Consider the following 22,434-nt stretch of genomic DNA (forward strand, 5'->3'; position numbering starts at 1 on the left):
CCCCATCACCATTAAGAAAAAGCGTTTACGTTTTGCCTGGTTTGCATCCAGTTCTCAAACACGGCATACAAGAGACTAAATACCATTCATTTCAGGTCAATAAAAAGCACACGATGAACCATATGTTCCTTGTAAGTATTTTCTCAGCTTGTATATGACATGTTGAACGTTTTTCTCTGAACATCAGTTTTCCCTGCTTTAAGACTGCATGGATGTCCAACGACACCTAAGCACCTGGGCAAGTATCAGTACGAGGAAAAATAAAGCTAAGGCATGCATAACAGAACATTATTTTCCCATAGCTTTCCAAAATTTTCCTTGGCTTCGGACTGAGACTTCTTTGGCAAAAATACAGCCCGAGTGCTGCGCCCACAGCTCTGACTGGAGCTCAGCTGGAGCCCCTCTGAAGTCCATGCACGTGGGTGTGCTGCAGCATGGGGAGCTATCAGAAGATGGCAAATGGGAGGACTCAAAGTGGTTTGCATTTGAAAAAAAATCTGACATTTTTAAGAAAAAGTATTACTGAACAGACGTGGAATGATTCCACAGCAGTATTGGGAAAAACAAAACTGGACAAACGGATCTGTGGCCTCCCTGAAACCTACAAAATTTCTCCTGGCACCAGCAGGCCACCATCGTGACCTGGCAGCCTCCTGATGCACTGTCCATGGTGGCTGCACCAGGCATGGTGCTGTGTGCCTGCATCCCCTCCCAGCACATCTTCTGCCCCTGGGATGCTGGAAATGCAGCTGCAGCCATCCCCAGGCTACGTGTCCTGTTAGGAGCACAAAGAACCAAAGCTTTCCAAGCACTTGACCCCTGGCATTCCCTTGTGCAGTCATATGAAACACTAAGTTCAAATTACTGTTTACAAAACTGAAAACACAAAGTAAAGTTTCACTGTGCTGATTATGTGTTTTCCTCCCACAAGAACTTGCAGGACACCTCAGGAAAACAAAGATGCATTTTCCAAGCAGGAAAGCTGATCCACATGCAAAGTAACAATCCTCAGCTTTGCTTCAGCACTGCAGCAGGGCTCTTAGAGAAAGGCAGGAACCAACAAGACCTGGCAGAGAAGTCTGTCAGTTTCTAGGACCAGTGACATGGCCACGGCAGGCAGTGGGATGGGAGCTATGCAGGTTTGTGGTGCCTTCAGAAAACAATCTCCAAGAGAAAAAGGCAAGTTCAAAACGAGAGGATGCAGCCTGCACAGAGAACACGCTGCTTCTGAAGCCCGCAGAAAGAGAAGAAAAATTTAGCTGCAAATAATCTTGCTCATTTAGCCACAGGTGTACAATCTTGCCATTTTTTGCATCACCAATGCATTTAAGAGAGAAGCATAACAGTCCATAGCATGAACCCTTCACAGCATGCTTTACAGCCCGTCAGTGGATTATTTTGTCACCAGTTTGTTCAGAGATCCCCATGACACTGCAGGCAGCTTGATGAAGTTTTCAAGGACCGTATCTCGAGTTCCTAAATATCCCTTTAAAATTAGAGAACTGTTAGGAACCAGATTTTTTTCTTTCTTTCTTTCTCTCTCTTTGAGTGCAATGGCTGCTCAATCCACAGACATGCTCTAGCCTGGAAATGGCTGCACAAGTGGCTGGTGAAGCTGTTACATGCGCACAGCTTACAAAGTCAAAGCGCTTCAAGGCTTTGTAAAAAAAAAAAAAAAGGTGCTAAAATGCTAAATAAATAAATAAATAAATAGACATGCAGTGCTTACGATTTTGCAAGGGATAAGCCCTCCCTCTGGACTACGTGCGCATTAGCAACACCGAATTACCCGTTTCACACAAAAATGGCCCAAACCCAGCTAGGGTTTATCAGAGTAGCAGGGCAAGTATGACTGCCGTGGAAATGCTTGAAGTACAAAGCTAGAAACATCAGAAACGCATCAGTGATTTGTGAGCACAGTGAAGTTCCTTACTGAGCATCCAGCTTGGAGAAGCGAGGTGGTGAGCAGCACACGTCCATCTGCTTTCTGTATGTTCTTCGTAAGGTTTTACAGTCTCATTTGTTACCCAGTATTTGGATTCACAGACTTGCTCTCTGAGTCCATCCACACTGGTTTTATCCCCAAATAAAAAGCAGTCATCATTGTTTCAGCTCTTGGTTGCTTTCACAAGAAAAATGGCTCCAGTTGCAGGCAGCAGTGCAGCAATCAGGTTCCGAGCAACCCTTCTTCTGGTGGCAATTTTAACAAGTAAGAAAATGCCGATGTATTACTTCATTTTACTAGCAGAACTAACTTCAGCCAACATGGATCGTTCCTCTTAGAGTCCCTTGAACAACGGCACTAGCTCAAACTCAAGTTTAACTAGAGGAAACGCAGCACAGACTCCAGTCTTCCTGTCTTTAAAACAGCAGCCTCCTCACTTTACACAGCTTGAAAACAGCAGGAACCAGAAATACTGCAACACTGTCTTACATCTGGGAACAAATTCAAAGAACAGCCATGGCACATGGTGTGCATCGGTGCAGGAGGGATACTGCACTCCTCACTGCCTGGAGCACCACAGCCCTTCTGGGCACAGCAAGAGGATGCCAAGCTGCTTACAGTGCAAGCAACAGCCTTTTGTGACTGACTACCTGTGAGCTTTCCCAGTTCATCTTCCACTGAGCTGTAACACCCAGCAGCGGGCCAAGCACAGGTTATTTGGTCACCCACATGTACCACAGGCATCAGGGCGTCTTGAATGCAGTGGTAAAGGCAGCAGCACTGCGCTGCAGGCTCAGTTCAGGTTTTCCAGTTCCAGTGCCACTGCCCTCACAGCAGCAGGTCTGAAGGCACTTGTTAAAAAGATTCTAAAAGCCCATCTCTGTGAACTGTTTGCAACCAATGATTTGGGCATTTGAATCTTAGACCCTAGCCCAGAATTTGTACTAAGCAGTTGTGTGCGGAAAGTTCACAGTACAGATTTCACAACAAATGCAAAGGCTGAAATCTTTGCCCGGCAAGCAGGAGGTCGTGCCTCACTGAGGCTTTTCCACCGGGTTTCCAGAGATTACTAATTCCTTAGGAAGGTCTGGAGACCCACAGTCAGATCTGGGGTCTCAGCATGGGCAGGCAGGTCTTCAAAATTATTTCCAGGGTCTTTCTCCCCCAAGGCTTGCTCGGGTGCAGACAGAACAGCACAGTCTGGCACTGCCCCATTCCACCCTCTGTACACCCACAGACATGGGAAGTCAACAGCGGATGGAAAGGGGAGGGGGAAGGAGCAACTCAGCAAGGCAGATCTGTGTAAGAAGAATGGACTCAGGCCTCATTGTGGAGTTTCCTCTTACAACCCTGTTTCCTCTGTGCAAAAACTATTTCCCTAAATACAAGTTATAAAAAGTGCGCACAAGGAGGTGCTTTAAGTCCTTATGTAGGCAGACACTACCCACACGAAATAAGCATTTTTGTAAGCAAGTAAGAACACCTGCTGGCCAAAATATGTATTAAAATCATCCAAATTTGTGACTGAGTTCCCTTTTACCAGATTCAGAGAACAGCTGCCATTCGTAAACTTACAACCTGACATACTGAATGCCTGTTTCTGTACAGCCTCTTGCCCATACTGTTCTGCTAAAAATAACATTGCTAACTTTAATAAAATAGGTTTGTTTTCTCATACCACGACATAACTGACACTAGAAGCAACTCTTACAAGCCTCTCCTGTTAGACAGCATTCACATTTGTCAAGGGAGGACAGAAGGGCTGGACTATTTCAGCTGCAGCTCATAGCTGAAGTTCTGGATCAGGACTGTTTGTGTCAGAATAGCTGCTACTAGTAAGGCGAGGCAATATTCATCACTGCACAGTACATAAGTTCTTAAAAATGGTGCAATTAAATGCTTCCTATTTGCAAATGCAATAACAAATGCCTTTCCGCTGGAGAAGGATCTGCTCTGCTGGATTCCAAACACAGCCAAGCATACAGGGCCCCTGCTAACAGAGCTCTTAACAAGACAAGAATCTCTCAGCAGAAGCAAAAGGAATGACAAAACCTAGCCACCAGTTTTTAGAGCTCTGGAGCTACTAGAGATTCCTCCTTCCCTCAGTCTTCATGCTGGAGGTATTTTGAGACTCCTAGTCACTGCAGCAGGCAAACTCTGGGACATCCATGCCTGTGGATTTTCCTTGAGGTAAGAGTACAAAGATTTGGGAAGATAACACCACTAGCAAATTGCAAGCAGGACAGGAGCCCTGGGATACCGCAGCAAAAAGACAGTTGAAAATCACAAACAAAACAAGAGCAAAACTGAGATGCATTATATTAGGATCACTCACCAGGTTTGCCTTAGCTATCAGTTATTGCAACAGAACAAATAAGGCATACAAATATTTTGGCCACCTCACTGGCCTCTGTGTTGTGCTTTTATTCTGTAGAAAGCATTGAGTGAGCACTTAAGTCTCGATCTTATTTTCAAATAAAGAGAAAAAAAACACCCTATGCCTGCTAAACTGGTTGTTTTGGTTTATAACTTGCACAGTTCACACTGTGTGTATATACGTACACATACACACAGAAAAAGAGAAGAAAAAACCCTTGGGGGCACCTTTCAGTTTAAGTTTTTCCCACTGGTAAGCTTAAGTAGGTTCAACCTTATTCAGCACTTGGAAGCATTTGAGCTGTTGTCCAAATGCAAAGAAAAAAAAAAAAAATATATATATATAGTAGGGCTTCATATTGTCAAGTCAGTCCTTTGTACTATGGCAGCTGCTGTCACATTTGTGTAGAAAACATGCTTTAGATTGTGTAGAAAAAATGCTTTAGTTTTCGTGACTCCTTATCCCACTGTTGGAAATAGGAGCACTCCAAAGGAAGTTCCACTCCCCTTAATGGATCAGTCAGCTATCTCCCATTACAACAACAAAACTAATGCCAACAGAGAAGTATACAAGTACAGCAGTGGGGAAGAATTCTTCCAAATAACACAGGCAGAAAAGGAGGATGACTACAGTCCTTTTTCTGTCTAACAGTATATTTTCAGTAACAGAAACAGAACTGAAGACTCTGGGAGATCCTTAGACACAAACTGAGACAGCAGAGTGGAGAAGTAACTGAGCACTTCACCTTTAATGTTAACAACAACTGGCAATGCTCTTCTAATTAATATTTCCTCAGCAGAAAATATTTTGAATAAATATTGTACCATTTCTTAAATCCTTGTACAGTACACAAAACTTGCAGTTACTAATCTTAACCTGGCAAAGCAGAATTAATCAAAATTCAGTGCTCAAGAATCTCTGTGTGTAGAACTCCCCTCTGTCAATAGCTGGATCAGTTATGAATTGCGTAAAATATTCAGGTGCCTGTTTAAGTTACAATAGGATAAATAGTTTCAATGGCAGACTGTTTTTCAGTCTAGGTAATAAAATTTCTCAGTCTAGGTAATAAAATCATTTATAATATATTCAAACAATTATTATACGTTTTGGCAGTAAAATTTTTGTATATTCTCTATTTCTACGGAAGTACTCAGGTATCTTTCTGCAAGAAGTGATTCAGGTACTACTTAGAAGAATTATAGGCTGTACAAAACAGCAGTTCACATCACAATTGCAAAAGACATGGTTATTAAAAAGAGTATAAAAAAGGAATGTGTTTTGCTAGAAGATGTGTCTTTGTGAATATTTTATATCTGCACCTTTTTTTTTAAATTTCTTGCCAAATTGTTTGTTATTCTAAAAGCATTTAACTTATTCCTGTTAATGAAACAACCATGTTCCATACACTATGCACATTAGTCTTAAAAAGTTTTGGAACAGGTTCATCCCCTCAGGCACCACTTGTTGAGAATTAAAAAAGAGGTTAAAAAAAAGTTTTCAATCATTTTAAACTAACTAAAAAGTTACTATCTAGTATATTATGATCATGAGGCAATGGGTGTATCCTCATATCCTCACTGCACAGTGACCACCAAACTCTGTACAAAATTTGGAAGAAAAAAAAAAAAGATAAAATGCTCAGAAAGTTCTTCTGAGTGTTCACACTGAGAACTCTCTGGTTGGGCAACAGAGTGGAGCAACAAGAGTCCATAAATAGAGAAAAACACAAAACCAACAGGAGACCATCTTAATCCAGAAGATGGACCAGGTTCCAGTGAAGAATTTTTCAATCTGAGCACTTTCATAGCTGTTAAAGAGAGAGAAAAAGAAAAAGCAATAAACTCACTGTTCTTCTTGCAAATTGTAGTAGCCTCTGTTTTTCCAAGTGGGTCACACACTTCAACTAGGTTGGCACAGCCACAAAGGAGGGGAGGGCAGTTATTTGTAGAGCAATGACTTGCTGAAAAATGCCCCAGGAAAGACCTGTACCCTCTCTTGCGGCTTCCTACTTCATGAGGAGAGATGAACTAATGGCAGGCAATGCCACTCAGATCTTTCCTCTCAGTGCTCAGAGACATTAGTTTCTCAGGTTTAACAGAAATGCACTTACTGGAACCAATGAGTTACTGTCATCATTACGTAGAGCGAAGCCAGGAAGAAAACGAAGTGGAAGAAAGTATAGCTGTACACTGTGCCTTTCTTTTCATCATAAATCACAGTCTGGCCTCCCCTTTTTTCAACATGCTCCTCAGCATCAGCTGTAAGAGACAAGAAACAAGAAAACATTTGCAAATTTAATGAGAACTGAAAATAGTGGCTAGATTCATGAAAAATGGAACAAAATGTCTAGTGTGATTCTGCAAAGCAGGAGACAGCATTTTCTTGCTCTCAGGGCATGGCCTAAGCATTCAGTAAAAAATAAACATGAGAATCACTGAAAGGCTGCCCTGCATCAGGCTGTGGGTACTGCCACTTTTTAAAGTGTTTGGGTTATTTAATTGGTCTACTTGTGGGACATTCTCCTGCCAAGTCTAGGTCAATATTCCTTCATGTACCAGTTCTGCAAACAGAACACACCCCTCCTGAACTCCCTCCGGAACCGGAATCCCTGTAGTCTTGCTGAGCCAAAAATCCTACAGTCAGTCACACCCATGTTCATGCGAAGTGCAGAGATTTCTCTTTGTACGCTGCATTATCAAGTCATTTGTTAGGGAATTATTAACCAGCCTGCAGTTTTAAAACAATACTGATGTATGTGCTACTTTCCTCCTTAGTCTAATGTTGAATACTTCAGCTGTTTCAGTTTGACACGCTACAAACTAAGGATACAACAAACGGATCTCAATGTTTGTGCCCTTAACCCTCTTCGTTTGATCTAAAAGCCACTAGGCTAGGTGAATTTTGCAGTGAAAATGTAATTACCATCTCCATCAAGCACACAGCAAAAGCAGCAACGAGCTACCTGTGGAATAAACAACAGGAAAGGTGAGAGTCTGTGCAGGAGCAAAGAAGCAGAACAGCTGGTGAAGAAGGTCTTGTTGTGTCCGAGTTACAGGCACTAATTTAGAAAAATCTGTTTTGTATTTCCAAGCAATACAAACTCAAATTAGGAGTTGCCAAAATGTTTGCAACAGCAGTTTCTAAGCTTTGGAAAAACCTCAGAAAGAGCTAGGAGCAAATAAATCAATCTTTAGGAATTAATCTATTTTATGTAACCCAAGATCAAGCATTGGCATCATTACAGCACAAACTATTGCAAACTATGGTTGCACATTAGTGACTCAGAAGGACATGTACCTCTCTAGACATGCATCTAACTGTTCTTTAAATTAATTCTCTACTGAAATTAAGATACAGTGAACTGCCAAAACTCTGCTGCAGAGGTTGGGAATAACAGAAATGCAAATGTACTTGTCTTTAAAAATAATCTGGCTGAAATGGATCCAGACTGAGTACGAGCAGGAAGTTGTTTTCAATGCTTCACAGCAAATAACATTTTTTTAACTGATGGAAGAAGGAAAGCTGGTACTGTTTGCTGAAGGGTCAGACACTCCCAGTGCTGACTGTTAACGCAAATAGAAAAATGGAGAGTATAATAAACACAAAGCTAGGTAACAAGGTGCACTTTTTGCATCAGACCACAGCACTACGTATTGCATCACCTACATTATTTTTTTCTGATAGAATTCTTCTCTAGGATTTAATTTTGGTTTGGTCTGTTATAGATTGCATGTAACTTCTGGAGTGCGTTAAGCATCCAGAGTTTCCAATGGAAACAAACTACAGCTTTCACTCTATATATCTGTGATTACATGTACTCACTGGGTACATAAAATCATGAAAAGACAAAGAGCTCATTCTTGTTTTTTAGAGGACTGGTTCAGAGCTTTCCTTAAACTCTTATTCCATATCTCAACAAATTAATGGGCTCTTTCCATTGCTAAACCAAGCCTTTAGCCTGAGTATTAAGATTCTGAAGAAAGTCCTGCATTCCCTCAAACATTTTAATGAGTTGCATTTGTCAGAAATTAAGTCCTTGCACACATACAGTGATGCCAATAGCAACGCTGGCTCACTTACAACTAGCCCTTCCTAACAGTCAACTGTCTTCAGCACAGACTCTGAAAGACTTTCTGTATACCACAAGCAACTGTAAAGCTATGTTTATATCCATGATTGGGAAGACAAAGAACCTTTATCACAGACAAAACAATCACAATGCAATTAGTTGCTCTCTGCAAGTCATTTCTTTACATTTACATTCAGTTGCTCTTGTACTGCTCTTTAAAACCAAATGGTGCAGAAATAACCACATTGGCAAGTGCTGCTGTGCAAAAGCTGAGTCTTCCCAGTAAATGGGCTGCATCCAGCAGCTTGTGCTCCTCCTGCAGCAGGGCACACTACAAAGTCATGGCTTATGTGTTTTTTCCAGAGGTGAAGTGAAACTTCTGTAGCACCTGACATTTCCTAACGCTAACCACGTTTTGCTTTCTCATGTCCAGGTGCTGCAAGTACCAGCTGTATTTCTGGATTCTCACAAACGCTTTTGAGTTTTTTCACCTCTGTTTTTCATTTTTTAATCAAAGTTCATGTGCAAAACAAAGGCAATTAGAATTAAAATTTTTCAATTATGTCTTTAGCTTTTTACTGCTCAGTAGACTTTTTCTTTTAATGAGAAAACAAGCTTGCAAAGAGTAGAAGATTTACAGGAAGTCTGCACAATGCTATGCAAACTGCTAAAATGCAAGAGCAGCAAATTATTTCACTATTTAAAGGCACTGCCAAGGGACCTGCAAGATCTGCAGAATGGGTAGAGCAGACAAATATTCACACAATTCAAGAGCCAGAGATAACTAGGATGTGTGATACAATCACTTTTGTTTTTTACCTAATTACAGATTAGTTAGCCATGAAAACAATAGCAAGAAAAGCACACAAGGAAATCTGTACAGATGAAGTAAGAACTCACTTCGGTTTCAGGTGCTGCATATATTCCCCTCAATGTCTCAGAGCTTGCACGTGTTGTTGAGGTCAAACTAAGAGCAAAAGAAGACTGAGTGAGAACCTTCTGTGTAAGCCTAAAAGGGTGATTTTTCACCACAGGAAACACAAGTGCTAGGCATGTGAAAAGTTTCTTCTGCACAAGTATAAACCAGCCTGACAGACAGCCTGACAGGCCAGCTATGAATGAATCACAAGCTTAAAAGTAGGTCACCTCTGAACAGTGGTGAATCCATCACCTGCAGACAGCAGCAAACAGCTCAGCACTCCAATTTGCATCTCAGACAAGACATTTCCTCCTGCGCACTACTAATGCTTTTATATTAACTTCACAGCCACTGCTTGGGTTCAGCATTCATAAAACCTTCTCTAAAGGCTTTGCCAGTAAAGAAGCCTGCTGCTAGCAGTCACTTTTCAGAGCAGATTACCAGCTGCTTGTCTCTATTCCAGTCACTAAAAATCACTTCCTTGCATGACTGTAATCATTCAGGGGAAATCTATTCTAGATGCTTTTGATAAGAAATATTTCTTATCCAGCCAGCCTTCCCCTCTCACAATCAGAAGTTGAACTTCCCACTACCCACAAAGAGAAGTGTGCTAATGCTCTGTACGCACTCATCATTAGAAAGCAATAGGTCAGAACTCCCTCTGAAATCCCCTTGACAACCCTTATCGCCCCACATTCGCAGTGTGTTTCCCCATCAGGTTGGCTACCTGGAAAGTCACTCCCCAAACACCCTCTGATGTACTGGAAAACACTGCTTCAATGCAAACTAGATCTACAGTAAAAATCCATGTATTTGATAGGCAGAGGATTTCGACTTCTTCAGAATGCCTCTCATATTCACTTCAGAATTATAAGAGTTTCAGCACATAAAACTCTGGACTCATTCAGAAGCAAAAACTGCTCAAAAACCTGCAACAGACAGGCAGTGCTGTTGCCTGGCAACTCACAGTCAAAACAGTAATAAATTACATTTTTATTATCAACAACTGTCTTCTCCTTGACCGACAATTTAGTTTAGTGATGCAAGCTGCAGTAATATTAGGTAAGCATCACAACACTATGGGGACAGATTTTAGAGCAAGACACTACTGGCAAATGCTGATAGCAGTCCTGTGTTAACAAGTTGTTCAAAAGAAGTCCTAAACCCTGCAAGCGTGTTTCTTTATTTGTTTTACTCCAAAAAGTCCAGAAGAACAGTGATAGCTTCTGCCACGGTATTACAGAAACTTCAAGCAGCTTTTTTAGACAGACATATCTGCATGGGGTTACTCCTACAAGATGGTAAATACAGAATCAAAGCACCTGGAGACTAACCACCTTAATGGACAGGTCCATTAATCTTTTCCCTCCACTTTCATATGTGCATTGCTCTATTTAGTTTTATGAAACACAGTTTTTTCAAAAGCTGTATTATTCTGTCGGGCATTTCTGAAATTAAGGGAATAGGAACCTTCCACCTCATTTCTATTTCTCACCATTACTTTGCTTGAGGACTGCTATAAGCCACTATCAGTTAGACAATACTGGATTTATAGCAAATGTAAAGGCCAAGACTTACCAAGAATATAAAATGCAGCCAAAGAGAATCGTAGTACCCAGGCCTGTAACCAGGTTTTCATCTCCATGCAGGCCTTGGCTAAATTCAGGTACACAGATTGTGATGTTCTGATTGTTTTCATCCAGGACTACACAAAACAAAAACAAAGACAGTAATCAGTGCCCATTTCACTGTATTTCAAAGGACTCTTCTGAACAATGTTTTTCAGGAAAACATTTTTTTTTTTTATTTCTGATACTGAGTAGATAACAATTCAGATGCATCCTGATCTTTCAGAAATTCTGCAAACCTAACTTTACAGATATGGTGTTTTGGGGAAAACAGTGCCATTTAGTAGGGTAATAAAGTTTCTCATTCACTAAAGCTGGCAAAGAAGATAACGGACGGCCAGGTAAAATAAGAAGCTGGAAGTATCCCAGCACTTCACCCAAGACTACAAAGCCACGTAAAACCAAGATAGTATGCATCTGAGATCATAATTTTTTTCAAATGCAAAGGTGGCTTGAGGACACTATGAAACTCACACTTGTTGAAAAAAGTAACACGTATCCTGATCTCAAATACATAGAGAAAAAGATGCAAATACTACTTTTAGGTTCCTGAAATGAAATAAACTCACTTAATGTTTCAAGGTGCATTTACCATTTTGGTATATGCTTTGGGTCAAAGCAAAGTAACGGTCTGCAGCATCAACCTAAAGCATCTGATTACAGCCACATCTTATCTCAAATCAAGAATTTTCGTGCCAATGATGTTCCAAGCAAACTCTGCTCCCATCTCCCCTTCTCAAGTGCAGCAGCAGAACTGTTTGGAAGGCCAGAGAGCAAAATGCATCAAAGGCTACATCCAGGTTAAAAATAAACTCACAGTCAGTCCCCTGACCTGGTTCCATGTAGGGCTGCACAAAATCATTATCAGCAGATGACAGGAACAAAACCACACCAGCAGCAAGGAAGGGAAGACAAGCCTTCAGGGAATATGTTGGCAAGAGATGAGCAGAATGCCCCACCTGCGTCCATCATGGTGGCAGCAACAAGGTTTGACATGCCTTTTAGTTCAGTTTGGCGCCAAAATCAAAGGCACACAGTGATAAGTAGAGGTTCAATGGACATTACTTTTTGTTTGCCTTTTACTTCTGACTTTTGCAACTGTGCTAGATGTTGTAATTAAGTGTTTATGGTGTGCATTTTCTTCAGGTCTGATTTGCACAAAGGCTGAATTGCAGGTTCCTGCCTGAGGAGTGAGTCATCATTAAATCAGTGTATGGCGAATGAGAGTGAAGGGGTATAGGACATCTTAGTAAGTGTCAGCTCCAGCACATGCCATTGTAAAAGCTGCACATGCCATTATGAGCGTTAGTATGACAAAGACAGGAGTGAATATAATGAGGAACATCTGATTCAGGGAGTTATAAAGAGAGCATGCCTGATGCGAACTCTGCCAAATGTAATGACCACACTTGCAATGTGTACCAGAAGAACTGGAGCACTCGTTTACTTAATGGCTAAAAGCTCTGATTTTCATAAGCATGAAATAACACAAAACCAGTAATATAATATCATGCATCACTTTCTTTTCTCGGACTGTGTCAAATCTTATGATTAACTCAGATGCCATCTAACACATTTTTTATATTCATTCAAAAAACACTGCTTACGTTACTAAGTAAATCTTCCAACAAAACAGTCTGGTTTTCATTCCTAGCTCTGGAATATGTTTGTGTATGTGCCTGTGCCTACTCAAGTGTAAGAGATTCTTCCCCTCTCTTTTCCTTTCCCTCTGGGCAAGTGTCTATAAAATTCCTTTCAGCCACTGGGCTTCTAGCCATCATCGCTTTAGCTTTTCAATACTAAATGCTGAGCAATAATAATAGAAGTTTTTTCTTCATTACTGATCTGAATCCAGAAAATACTTCTGCAAATGAAAAGAATATCCCCCATCTAAACGAGTAACTCTAATTGTTGATGGGAAAAGAAGAGTTTGAGAAGAACATGCTGATGCTGAGAATTCAACAGAATAACTTGACATGCCAATGAGTTACGTGAAGAAGGTGTTCCTTCAATATAGCATTGGGTGCATAGGAGATCATTCCACTAAACACTGTCCACCAAGAAAAGCAGCAACTGCACATTTATAGGCACAGCATATACAAATTAATTATATTTTCAAGAAGTTGGTTACATATGCATTAGATTTCTGGGAACTTCTTAACATATTGTCCCACCCTTCCAAGCATGCATCCTAAAATCTGGGGAGGGTCTCTGGACTCCATGTGGTGGTTGCTGGATGAAGGCTATTAGTCATCCTCATGAAGGCTCAAAGTCTACCTCACTGGAAACTTCTAACTTTTAGGTTGGTTGCACTGTGTCACAACAGCGACAGAATGTTTTCTTTCAAAGTGAAAGATGAACAATGCTCAAGTTTTTGTTCAATTAGATAGCAAAGGCTATCTAGCGTAATAACTGTAGCAGAAAAAAAGATAGAGATTTTAGTATCCACTCTGATCACCAGCACAGCAAAACAGAACAGAGCCACTCGAGTGCAAAGTACTCATAAACCAATGTGGATCTAGTACACTTTGGGATGGGGCTGGTGACCTGATATCATCTAGAGGGAGTTAAGAGCAATCTGTCCCTACTCTTGTCCTGTCACGTGATCAAAGACGTTATCTATTTAGTTACATCCTATCATATGAGCACATGTGCTTGCCACTTGGACAGACTGCAGGACTCTGGGAAATTTATCAGTGGAAAACAAGCTGGAATAACTCCCATGCAGCAGACGCAATCCACAAACTCTGAGTTACACTCTTCTAGGCCAAAGCATTGATGCTACAGGGAGAGTGTTCATGGTCTCTCAAATGCTGCCCAAATTCATCATCTACAATTTCTTTTGTATAGGCCAGAGCAGATCAATAACAGCACTCCTACGTTCCTCAGTGCTAAGGTTTCCTAAAGGTCTTCTCAAACTTAATACACTGTTTGTCTTAAAGGATTTACGTGAAGCACCTACTGGTTTCTGGTGGCTTGCTGGATAGCGCTGAGAAAGTGAGGTACATGACATAGCAGCTGATAACTCCTGACTGCAGCAAACCAGAATGGGGCTGGCCTTTAGAAAAAAGAGAACAGAAGATCATTTTTGTAGATATTTTAACAAACAGAAAAATAAACTCATATCCCTTAAAGAGCAGCAAGCACGTTAGTATTTTTCAAAACAGAGGAGTACCATTTATATTTTATTTAAAGCAGTTCGTAAGTTTAGATATGTTTCCTCTGGCAATTGAAGAGAAAGGAGTCCACCATTTTGTTCTGCTGGCTGTTTCAGAAAGGCATTGAAGATTCCCACATAAGAAAGGAATCACCTCTCTGCTCTTGCTAAAAGCACCAGCTTTCCAAAAATCTACTGACAGGCTGCCACTATAGATTTATTTGCCCACAAAACTAGTTTTGGAGACACTTAAATACTACCTCCAGGTCCAGTATATGCAAGATATTAACAGCATACATTGAACATACCAGAGAAGAATAAAACACTGCTGTCAACTACTTCAGGCCCAAACTTTACAGATGGTAAATCACAAGCAGCCAAAAGCAAATGCTAAAATAGAGGTGAAAGGGTATTATGCTATTGCCTCAACTGCTAATGGTGCAAGTGTTATGTAAACTCCTCCACAACTTAGCAGCCATCAGCACATGCGCATTCTTTACAGTACAGAGGTGCCTGATGGCATGCCTGAAACATTTTACATCTCTGTAGTTTTATCAGCTGAGCTGGTAAACAACCACAGCACAGTCAATAGTTGACAGGGGACAGAAACAAGAACAACACTAGTTCTGAACTATCATGCCTTAAGGCACACAACTTTGGCAGCACCAGAAAACCAGGTGGTCAGCACTCACGATTCTGGACGCAGGGTGATATGGCTACAAGCGACACAAAGAGGCACAGGCCACCATTGACACCTATCAGGATCTTGTTAAACAAGCAGCCCTCTGAACGCGTGTAGAAAAGAGCCATGAGGACCAGGGCTGCCACAGCAACGGAGTACAAGATGAGAGTGACCAGGGCGAGCAAACCACTCCACATCTGCTTGTGATTTGCACTTGCAGTCCTGAGGAGACAGAAAACAGTGCCTTATTTTATCTCCCGTCCTAAAAAATAAGTTCTAATAGTTGAATAGTTCATGTCATCCAACACAAAAGATAGTTCTTATGTTTCTGAAGCCTGCGTATACCACTACACTAACAGAGACCCTCGCTAGGCTCCATCCATGAAAGTGAAGTAAACTTTCCTTAGCTATAGTACTTTTTCTTTTTTTAATTGGAATGAACATCTATTGTAGAAAGTGCTACTGTTAAATGCTGCTGGAAAAAATTAATCCACAGAAAAGCAGCTGTTTTAATTAGCAGTAAAAATATCTGTCATATAAGATCTTAACTCTTCGTCCATGAAAACAGGTATCTAAGAAAGGTTTGCTAAAACCCTTCCTTCGCAGTCAGCATGCTAACTGGAATGAGAGAAGACACCAAGGGCTATACTGGAAAAAAATGGGATAGAGAAAAGTATACAGGAGGCAATGAAAGTTCCTGTGTATACACAAGAGTACAATTTAAGTATTTTAATCCATGAGCAGAGGCTGAAGACTAGGAGCATAATATGAAACCGAAATTAAGTCAGTGCCAAAACAGGGTAAATGTGGGTTGACAATGGAATCTTGCATGTTTAGATGAAAACAAAGAAGTTCTCACAAACAGAAATACATAAATAACTAAATAAATCATGTGATGTGCATTATGCTGATACAAAAAAACAAAACAAAACAGGATTTACCAGTATGTACCACTACAAACAGTTTCACAGCTACACTTGGCAAATTGTGTTCTCTTTTCTTACAGTGCTCTGATTCCTAGAAAGTATATTTTCACAGAAAACTGAACAGCTTAAAACAAAGTGTTTGCATCCCAACATGCTACCACTCAATGGAAACAGAACAATTGAGGTTAAGAACATATCAGTACAGAGGAGAATAAGGAGGAAACACTTCCTGTGGCAAAAGATGAAAGGAGAAGAAACAAAGATGCACAGTTCTAAACCTCAACATCTATACTACTTCTAAATGCTTCATTCCCTTGTTCCAAGAGATGTGTTGTTCAGGCGTTCACTGTAATATTATACATTATACAGTATATATTATGTATATACACTATATAGTGTGTATGCACAGTTAGTATTAATCATATATTGCATCATTATATATAGTTACAAATAACTACTTGCCCAATACATACCAGTTTTTATTCCATTTGTGTGCAAACTCAATAAGCAGGATGAGTTGAATGGCAATGAAAAGGAAACCTCCTGCTGCTCCCACATAGCGCCAGGCTGCAAGGCAGAGAAACAGAAAAGAGGTCAAAACTGCAGTCACCTTTTCCCCGAGATAAAATGGAATTGTTGTCTACAAGGTGAAGACATTACACAGTTTGAATATCTCAAGCCCACAGATACAGTAGGAGATGAGGGGTTTTAGTCAAAAGGCCAGCTCAGCTATCTCAAGATTAGCTCCCTGCTGAATTCATCTTGCAAGCTATTATACCCTCAGAACCTTGTTAGGATAGTTACTGAGACTCAGTTACTGAGTGTCCCTTTTTTCTGGACACAAGGTTACTATTATCAGACAGAAAATACTGAAACTTTTATTTGTGACCGGTAGGGGTGGAGGAGTCCAGAAGGCATTTTCCTGAAGCCTAAACCCTAAAATTGCAAGGTACTGGAACCAAGTGCTAAAAAGGGCAACTACTTCCCTTGACTCCAGTACCACTGGAAAATGAAGGCATGGCTCATCTATTTACAAATGCTGTCCTGATCCACTCCCAAAGGAATAAGAACACTTGGTAATTACTGACTAGTTCTAAGACAGGTTATTTGACTACTTAATCACTGACCTACTATACTGTATGTGGGTAATTGCATGAATACTTTGGACAACAAATCTCCTATGAGCAATACCAAAGTCTCTGAGAAAATACAGATATCTGTCTAAACGTTTAGCTGCAAATACAGCTTGTGTTCCTCTACAGCATGTGGCCTGTATGACTCCAGTTATGTGGCTGATCTCAGTGAATAAGACCAAACAAGTGCATTAGCAAAGCTCATCCATATCCTAACAGCAGATATTCCTTCTACAAAAAAACAAACACGTATACATGAAGTGGAATAACAGAACCATCCAGTTACATTACTCTTAGTAGATGAAGTAAAGTTTTTTGTGATTGTACAATAAGTCAATTGTTTGAAAGCAAGCAAAAACATCATCTGTCTGGTTTTGAAAATCATACTGTACCCACTTGAAAGGCATGCTGTTCTTCAAACCAACACAATAAAACAAAAGAAACAAGAAGAAAATTAAAAAAACAAGCATGAAAAAAGAAAAAAAAAAAGAAAAAAACAACCACCACATTATAATAGAGTATGTTTAGAAAAAGCACTGAAGGAAAAAGACCACCAATGCAGTGAGCAATTAATTAGCAAGACTCTCAGTAACAATCTCTTATAGCCACAGGCATTGGGACATACTTTATGGATGCATCATAGATATGGTTAGTAGGCCAATGCAGATTTAATGCCACAGCCCCCACAAACATAGTGCTTGACGTAATGCCCTTCATTTATAATGAAAATCCTAAGCATGGGAAGAACATTTTACATTTTTAGAAAAAAAAGAAACTGTATGTTTCTTGTCAGCTAAGAACAACAAAAAGAAAAAGAAGAGAGAAAACAGAACCACATGATGCTCAGATCCCGTTTCTCAGGTTCAGGAATAGTGTTAGATTGTAGTTCCAATCGGCACAAAAAAAAGCTGTTTAATTTCTTCCCCAGATACTTCAGTTCTTGATGACTTTTTGCCATGGAAAAGATTACTTACAAAGATGACAGGGTGTTGTGCTTGCTTGTGGGTGGAACACACTGTACCACCTAAACCAAGCAGTGATTAGACACTAACGACAATCCCATACAGCCAGCACAAGACTTTGTGGGGAAAATAGGAATAGGGATAAGGATCTCTTCACCTATGGGGCATCAGAATGAACCAGACATAAACAGCCAGTAAAAGCAAGAAGTTAAAATAAGCCTAACTGTGGTTTACCTTGAGTAATTTTTACCTTAGTTTCCCAGAGTGGCATGTTCACAGTATGTCTGTCCAGTATATTCTTTTCCCCTGTGTTACTCTTTCCTTTTACTGTATTATAAACACCCTGGCTAGTTTTAACAGAGAAGACTGAGGGAGCTGAAAGCACACATAACCAGTGTGCTTCAGTGGAAGCAACTGTTCAGACTCAACACTTTAAGGGCCTGCAGGCACCTGGCATATCAAAAAGCACAAACTCACCTTAGTGTCATCACCTGGACCACTGCTGCCAGCCCACCAGGCCCCTGGAGTACCCCACAGAGGTGGTATTGAAGGACTTGTCCAGTACTAGCAAGCCCAAGTGGTGCCAGGACACCTTCCAAAACTGGAAATGCATTGGGCACAGCACTCCCAACACCATGCTTGTAACAGGCTGCAAGAAGCCTAGCTTTACATTACTAGCTACTTATTATAACAGCATCTACACAATCAGCCTGACAGCTGATCATAAAATAACATTATTTCACGATACTGCATGCTTCTAGGCAGCCAGTGCCAGCAGCCTGCACATCATCCTGTTCCCCCCATGTAATTTCTCTATCACACACCATGGCCCCCAGCTGCTGCACTATACAGAGATACCTGCCCAAATCACACTTACACACAGCTCTACACTCTCAAGAGTGAACGACTTCTTCTGCTATTTGAAGAAAACAGTACAACAGCTCTGCAATAGTATTTTACCTGCCCACTCAGTCCCCTTGTGGTTAGCACCAACAATGAGAGGTTACTGTGTGTGTAGCTACCCCCAAACAGCTCCAAATACTCCTTCTGCTCCTGGACTACACTGAGTTTACTTAAGAAATGGTCACACTGATCAGGTTTCTGGGATTTAAAACTACCCACAAGGCAGTACATAATGAAGGCGCATAACAAAATGAGAAGGATGTACCATTGAGGAAAGTGTCCTGATCAGGAATGAAGAAAGCTCCTGAGCACATCACTGCCAGAAGAAGCAGCTTTATAAACCAGAATCTGGATGAGAGAAAACAAAAGAGATCATCTAGTTATAACAGGAGTTAGAGGTATTCAGCTCAAGTATTATGAAAAATATGTAGCCCAACAAGACAAAAAACAACCTCTGTTAATTGACTGCTACTGTCTGCTCTTGACCTCTTAATACCCAACAAAAGCAGTCCAATAAAGGGTTTTTTTTCTCTTACTCTTTGCCTAGTACTACATTCAATTGGAAAGTAAACTGAACAGATCTATAAAAGGAGTGGAAATCAAACAAATACTCACCCATTATGAACATATGCTCGGCAGCTTTTGCTGTTGTTAATTTTGATGGTAAACAAGCAGAAGAAAAAGAAGAAACAAGCCATTCCAAAACAGACTTTATACACTGCAGAGTATCCCACCAACTTTTCACACTTCTCACCGGCCTGAATGCCCTTGCACATCTCCTCATAGAAGGGAAACTGAAAAATAAAACACATTACAAGCTGTTACGCCTCACAACTACACCTTCATAAGCTGGTGCACGATTATTTTTCACTGGTTCATTTAACACTGACGGCATTCACTGATACATTTTGTTGATACCCCTCATCCTGGATTTGACAGTTCAAGGGATGTAGAACAATGTGAAAGACAAATTAAAGCTTTCCAGAACCTCAACTGTCAGCTAGTTCCACATGGCTTTGGGGTACAAGCATACCTCACTTTTCTTCAGCTCTACTGGCCTATATCATCACTGTTCCTTAACAGTTATTCACCCACTCGCTTCTTCCCACGTTTTACAATAGAATCTGTTTCAGTAATCCAGCTTACATAAAGTCATACTGGAATTTTCACCAGCCAAAGATGACACGCACAGGGCAGAAAGCTCTGCCTTGTGCTGCCAGCACACCCAAGCAATATGGAAACAACAAGTTCCCTCCCTTGTATCACAGCTTCTGAAAGGGAGTTCTGCCAGTTGCCTTGATTTTATGTTAAATTAACAGAGAGGAGGGAAAATTCCACTTTCCTCTCAACTCATTAAATATTTGCTCTTGAGGCTTTGCGCTTGCTGTAAAGGGAGTGTAAACTGCCACACATTTTGGCCTCAGTTTCATCAGGTAGATGTGACACTGAGCGCCCAGAAAGCAGGACTCTGTGGACTGGACTGACTCCTGTGTGGTGCCTTTGTGCAGACTGATCCCTGCCTTCTTGCAGACAGGGAGTTGTGCAGAAATAGAGATGTTTAATTAGAAAACCACCAGCCATTTCAAAGGAAGAAGGCCTCTCTGTATGCACAAATTGCTCAGCCAAGGCTAGTGAGACCAGTCGAACAACCATCTAAAGCTTTGGAGCTGATCACTGCTACCTGCATGGGTAACTGGAAAAATCAGGAAACAACACCTGCTAGGACAAAACACTGTACAAATAAATCAAGCAGATGAAATGGGAATCAAGTGTGAGAAAGTATCAGGTCAGGCCTGATTTTTCTGGGAAAAAAAGCATGCAATGACTGTGGGCAACACCATCCTTGAACTTCTTCCTGTGTCTAATTCCTTTAGCAGGCTTGTAAGCCTACAAAAACAGGACTGGGAAGAACAAACAGGTCTCAACAGAAAGGGATCAGGCAGGGTTCCCAGCTGGCTAGAGAGCCATCCAAGATGCAGGAAACATGGGATTAACACATAAACTCTCAGCTTCCAGCAGCAAGGCTTTGAAAGCATGATTTCCCAGTGCACACCGCGCAACTTTCAATTGCATGCAGTAACACAAGCCAGTCAACAGCCTTCTTAGCCATTTCCCAAAAGCAAGTCCTTCAGTAGCTCAGGGCAACACATAGTTAAAAAGTTGCTAAGTGCAGTAAACAGAGGAAAGCCAAACTGTGATACTGAGCTAATCCTAGGTGGGCTACAATAAGAGAAGGAGATGAAAAACAGGTTTCAGCTCAGCTGTCTGACATTACAGAAGTGGATTCAAGCTGTGCCACCCTGCAATATCTTTCAGAAGCAACTCAGAGAGAAGTAGCCAGGGCTTGAGATGCTGTACATTAAATAAGTAGCTGCGACAAAAGTCACATACAAAAATTTTAGAGGGCTAGTAAGAAAACATCTGGGCCAACAGCAGCACTTTTTCTTAAGTTTTGAAAAGCAATGAAACGTCAAACTAAATGAACATGTCAGCATTCCAAACAAGCACAAGGACTGAATGAAATAATTATGAGACCTGTCAATGCCACACTGCTGCCAGGGCAAGCCAAAGAGCCACAGCAACAACAGGAAAAGCAACTGGGATGTCAGCTAACCTCACAATTGCTTGTAATTACCGTCAGTCAGCACAGATTAAAAAAGTATATTATACTGAACTAACAGTATTTCTGAGAAAAATCGAAGTTTTCTTAAAATAGATGATCATACTGATTAAACAATTTCTGTTAGATCTAGACTTAGTACCAGAAGGCATTTTGATTATGAGTTTTATAAACAAGAAAACACTAAGGCACTTGACTAATCAGCTAGCTAGTTAAAAACAGATCTCTGGGTAGCTATAAATGGGAATATTCTAATCGCATGGATTTCTACTGTGGTCTTGACAGGACTCTTGACCCTCTGAGTTCTTTTCTGTATCTTGCAGTAATTTTCTTACAGATAACGCTGAGAGAAAATGGATGGATTCACAAGAACAACAGCTTACTTTGTGCCTACATGAGTAACAAAGAGCTCAGCACTAAGTAGGATACACAACATACAGTGATCAATGATGGCCAAAGGAACAATCACAGAAACATAGAATCACAGAATCATAGGGGTTGGAAGGGACCTCTATGGGAACAGGGAACCTGTGCTGCAGTTTCTGTCCGTTCCCCCTTGTCCTGTCTCCACACACTGCTGAAAAGAGTCTGGCCTCGACACTTTATCCCCCACACCTCAGATATTTATAAACCCGGATCAGGTCTCCTCTCAGTCTTCTTTTCTCAAAGCTAAAGAGACCCAGTTCACTTAGCCTTTCTTCATAGGGGAGATCCTCCAGGCCCTTCACCATCTTTGTGGCCCTCCGCTGGACTCTTTCCAAGAGATCTCTGTCATTTTTATACTGGGGAGCCCAGAACTGGACACAGTACTCCAGATGATACTCCAGATGAGGCCTCACCAGGGCAGAGTAGAAGGGGAGGATCACCTCCCTTGACCTGCTAGCCACACTCTTTCTAATGCATCCCAGAATGCCACTGACCCTCTTGGCCACAAGAGCACACTGCTGGCTCAAGGTCAACGTGTCGTCCACCAGGACACCCAGGTCCCTGTCTGCAGAGCTCCTCTCCAGCAGCTCATCCCCCAGCCTGTACTGCTGCATGCAATTATTCCTCCCTAGGTGCAAGACTCTACACTTGCTTTTGTTAAATTTCATCCGGTTTCTGACTGCCCAG

At 41.1% G+C, this 22,434-nt stretch overlaps 1 protein-coding gene across 3 annotated transcripts in view; it reads right to left on the bottom strand.

The window, feature by feature from the left end:
• SERINC5 (serine incorporator 5) overlaps positions 1–22,434 on the bottom strand; it is a 510,096-nt gene that overhangs the window by 465,999 nt on the left and 21,663 nt on the right. For 2 of the 3 annotated variants that reach the window (XM_065739813.1, XM_065739814.1), the window contains exons 3-12: positions 19,317–19,495; positions 18,967–19,049; positions 16,177–16,270; positions 14,788–14,999; positions 13,901–13,996; positions 10,889–11,015; positions 9,292–9,358; positions 7,245–7,284; positions 6,433–6,580; positions 5,683–6,129 (exon numbers count right to left, since the gene is read on the bottom strand). In XM_065739813.1, coding sequence (XP_065595885.1) covers positions 5,982–6,129; positions 6,433–6,580; positions 7,245–7,284; positions 9,292–9,358; positions 10,889–11,015; positions 13,901–13,996; positions 14,788–14,999; positions 16,177–16,270; positions 18,967–19,049; positions 19,317–19,495 — 1,194 coding nt within the window. In that variant the 3' untranslated portion in view covers positions 5,683–5,981. Of the gene's footprint in view, positions 1–5,682; positions 6,130–6,432; positions 6,581–7,244; positions 7,285–9,291; positions 9,359–10,888; positions 11,016–13,900; positions 13,997–14,787; positions 15,000–16,176; positions 16,271–18,966; positions 19,050–19,316; positions 19,496–22,434 lie in introns of those variants that run through there. The other variant, XR_010622422.1, reaches the window with a different exon arrangement.

This window comes from Cyrtonyx montezumae, unplaced genomic scaffold, assembly GCF_038088225.1.
Source record: "Cyrtonyx montezumae isolate F1298 unplaced genomic scaffold, pur_monq_1.0 scaffold_25, whole genome shotgun sequence".
NCBI classification, from domain to species: Eukaryota; Metazoa; Chordata; class Aves; order Galliformes; family Odontophoridae; genus Cyrtonyx; species Cyrtonyx montezumae.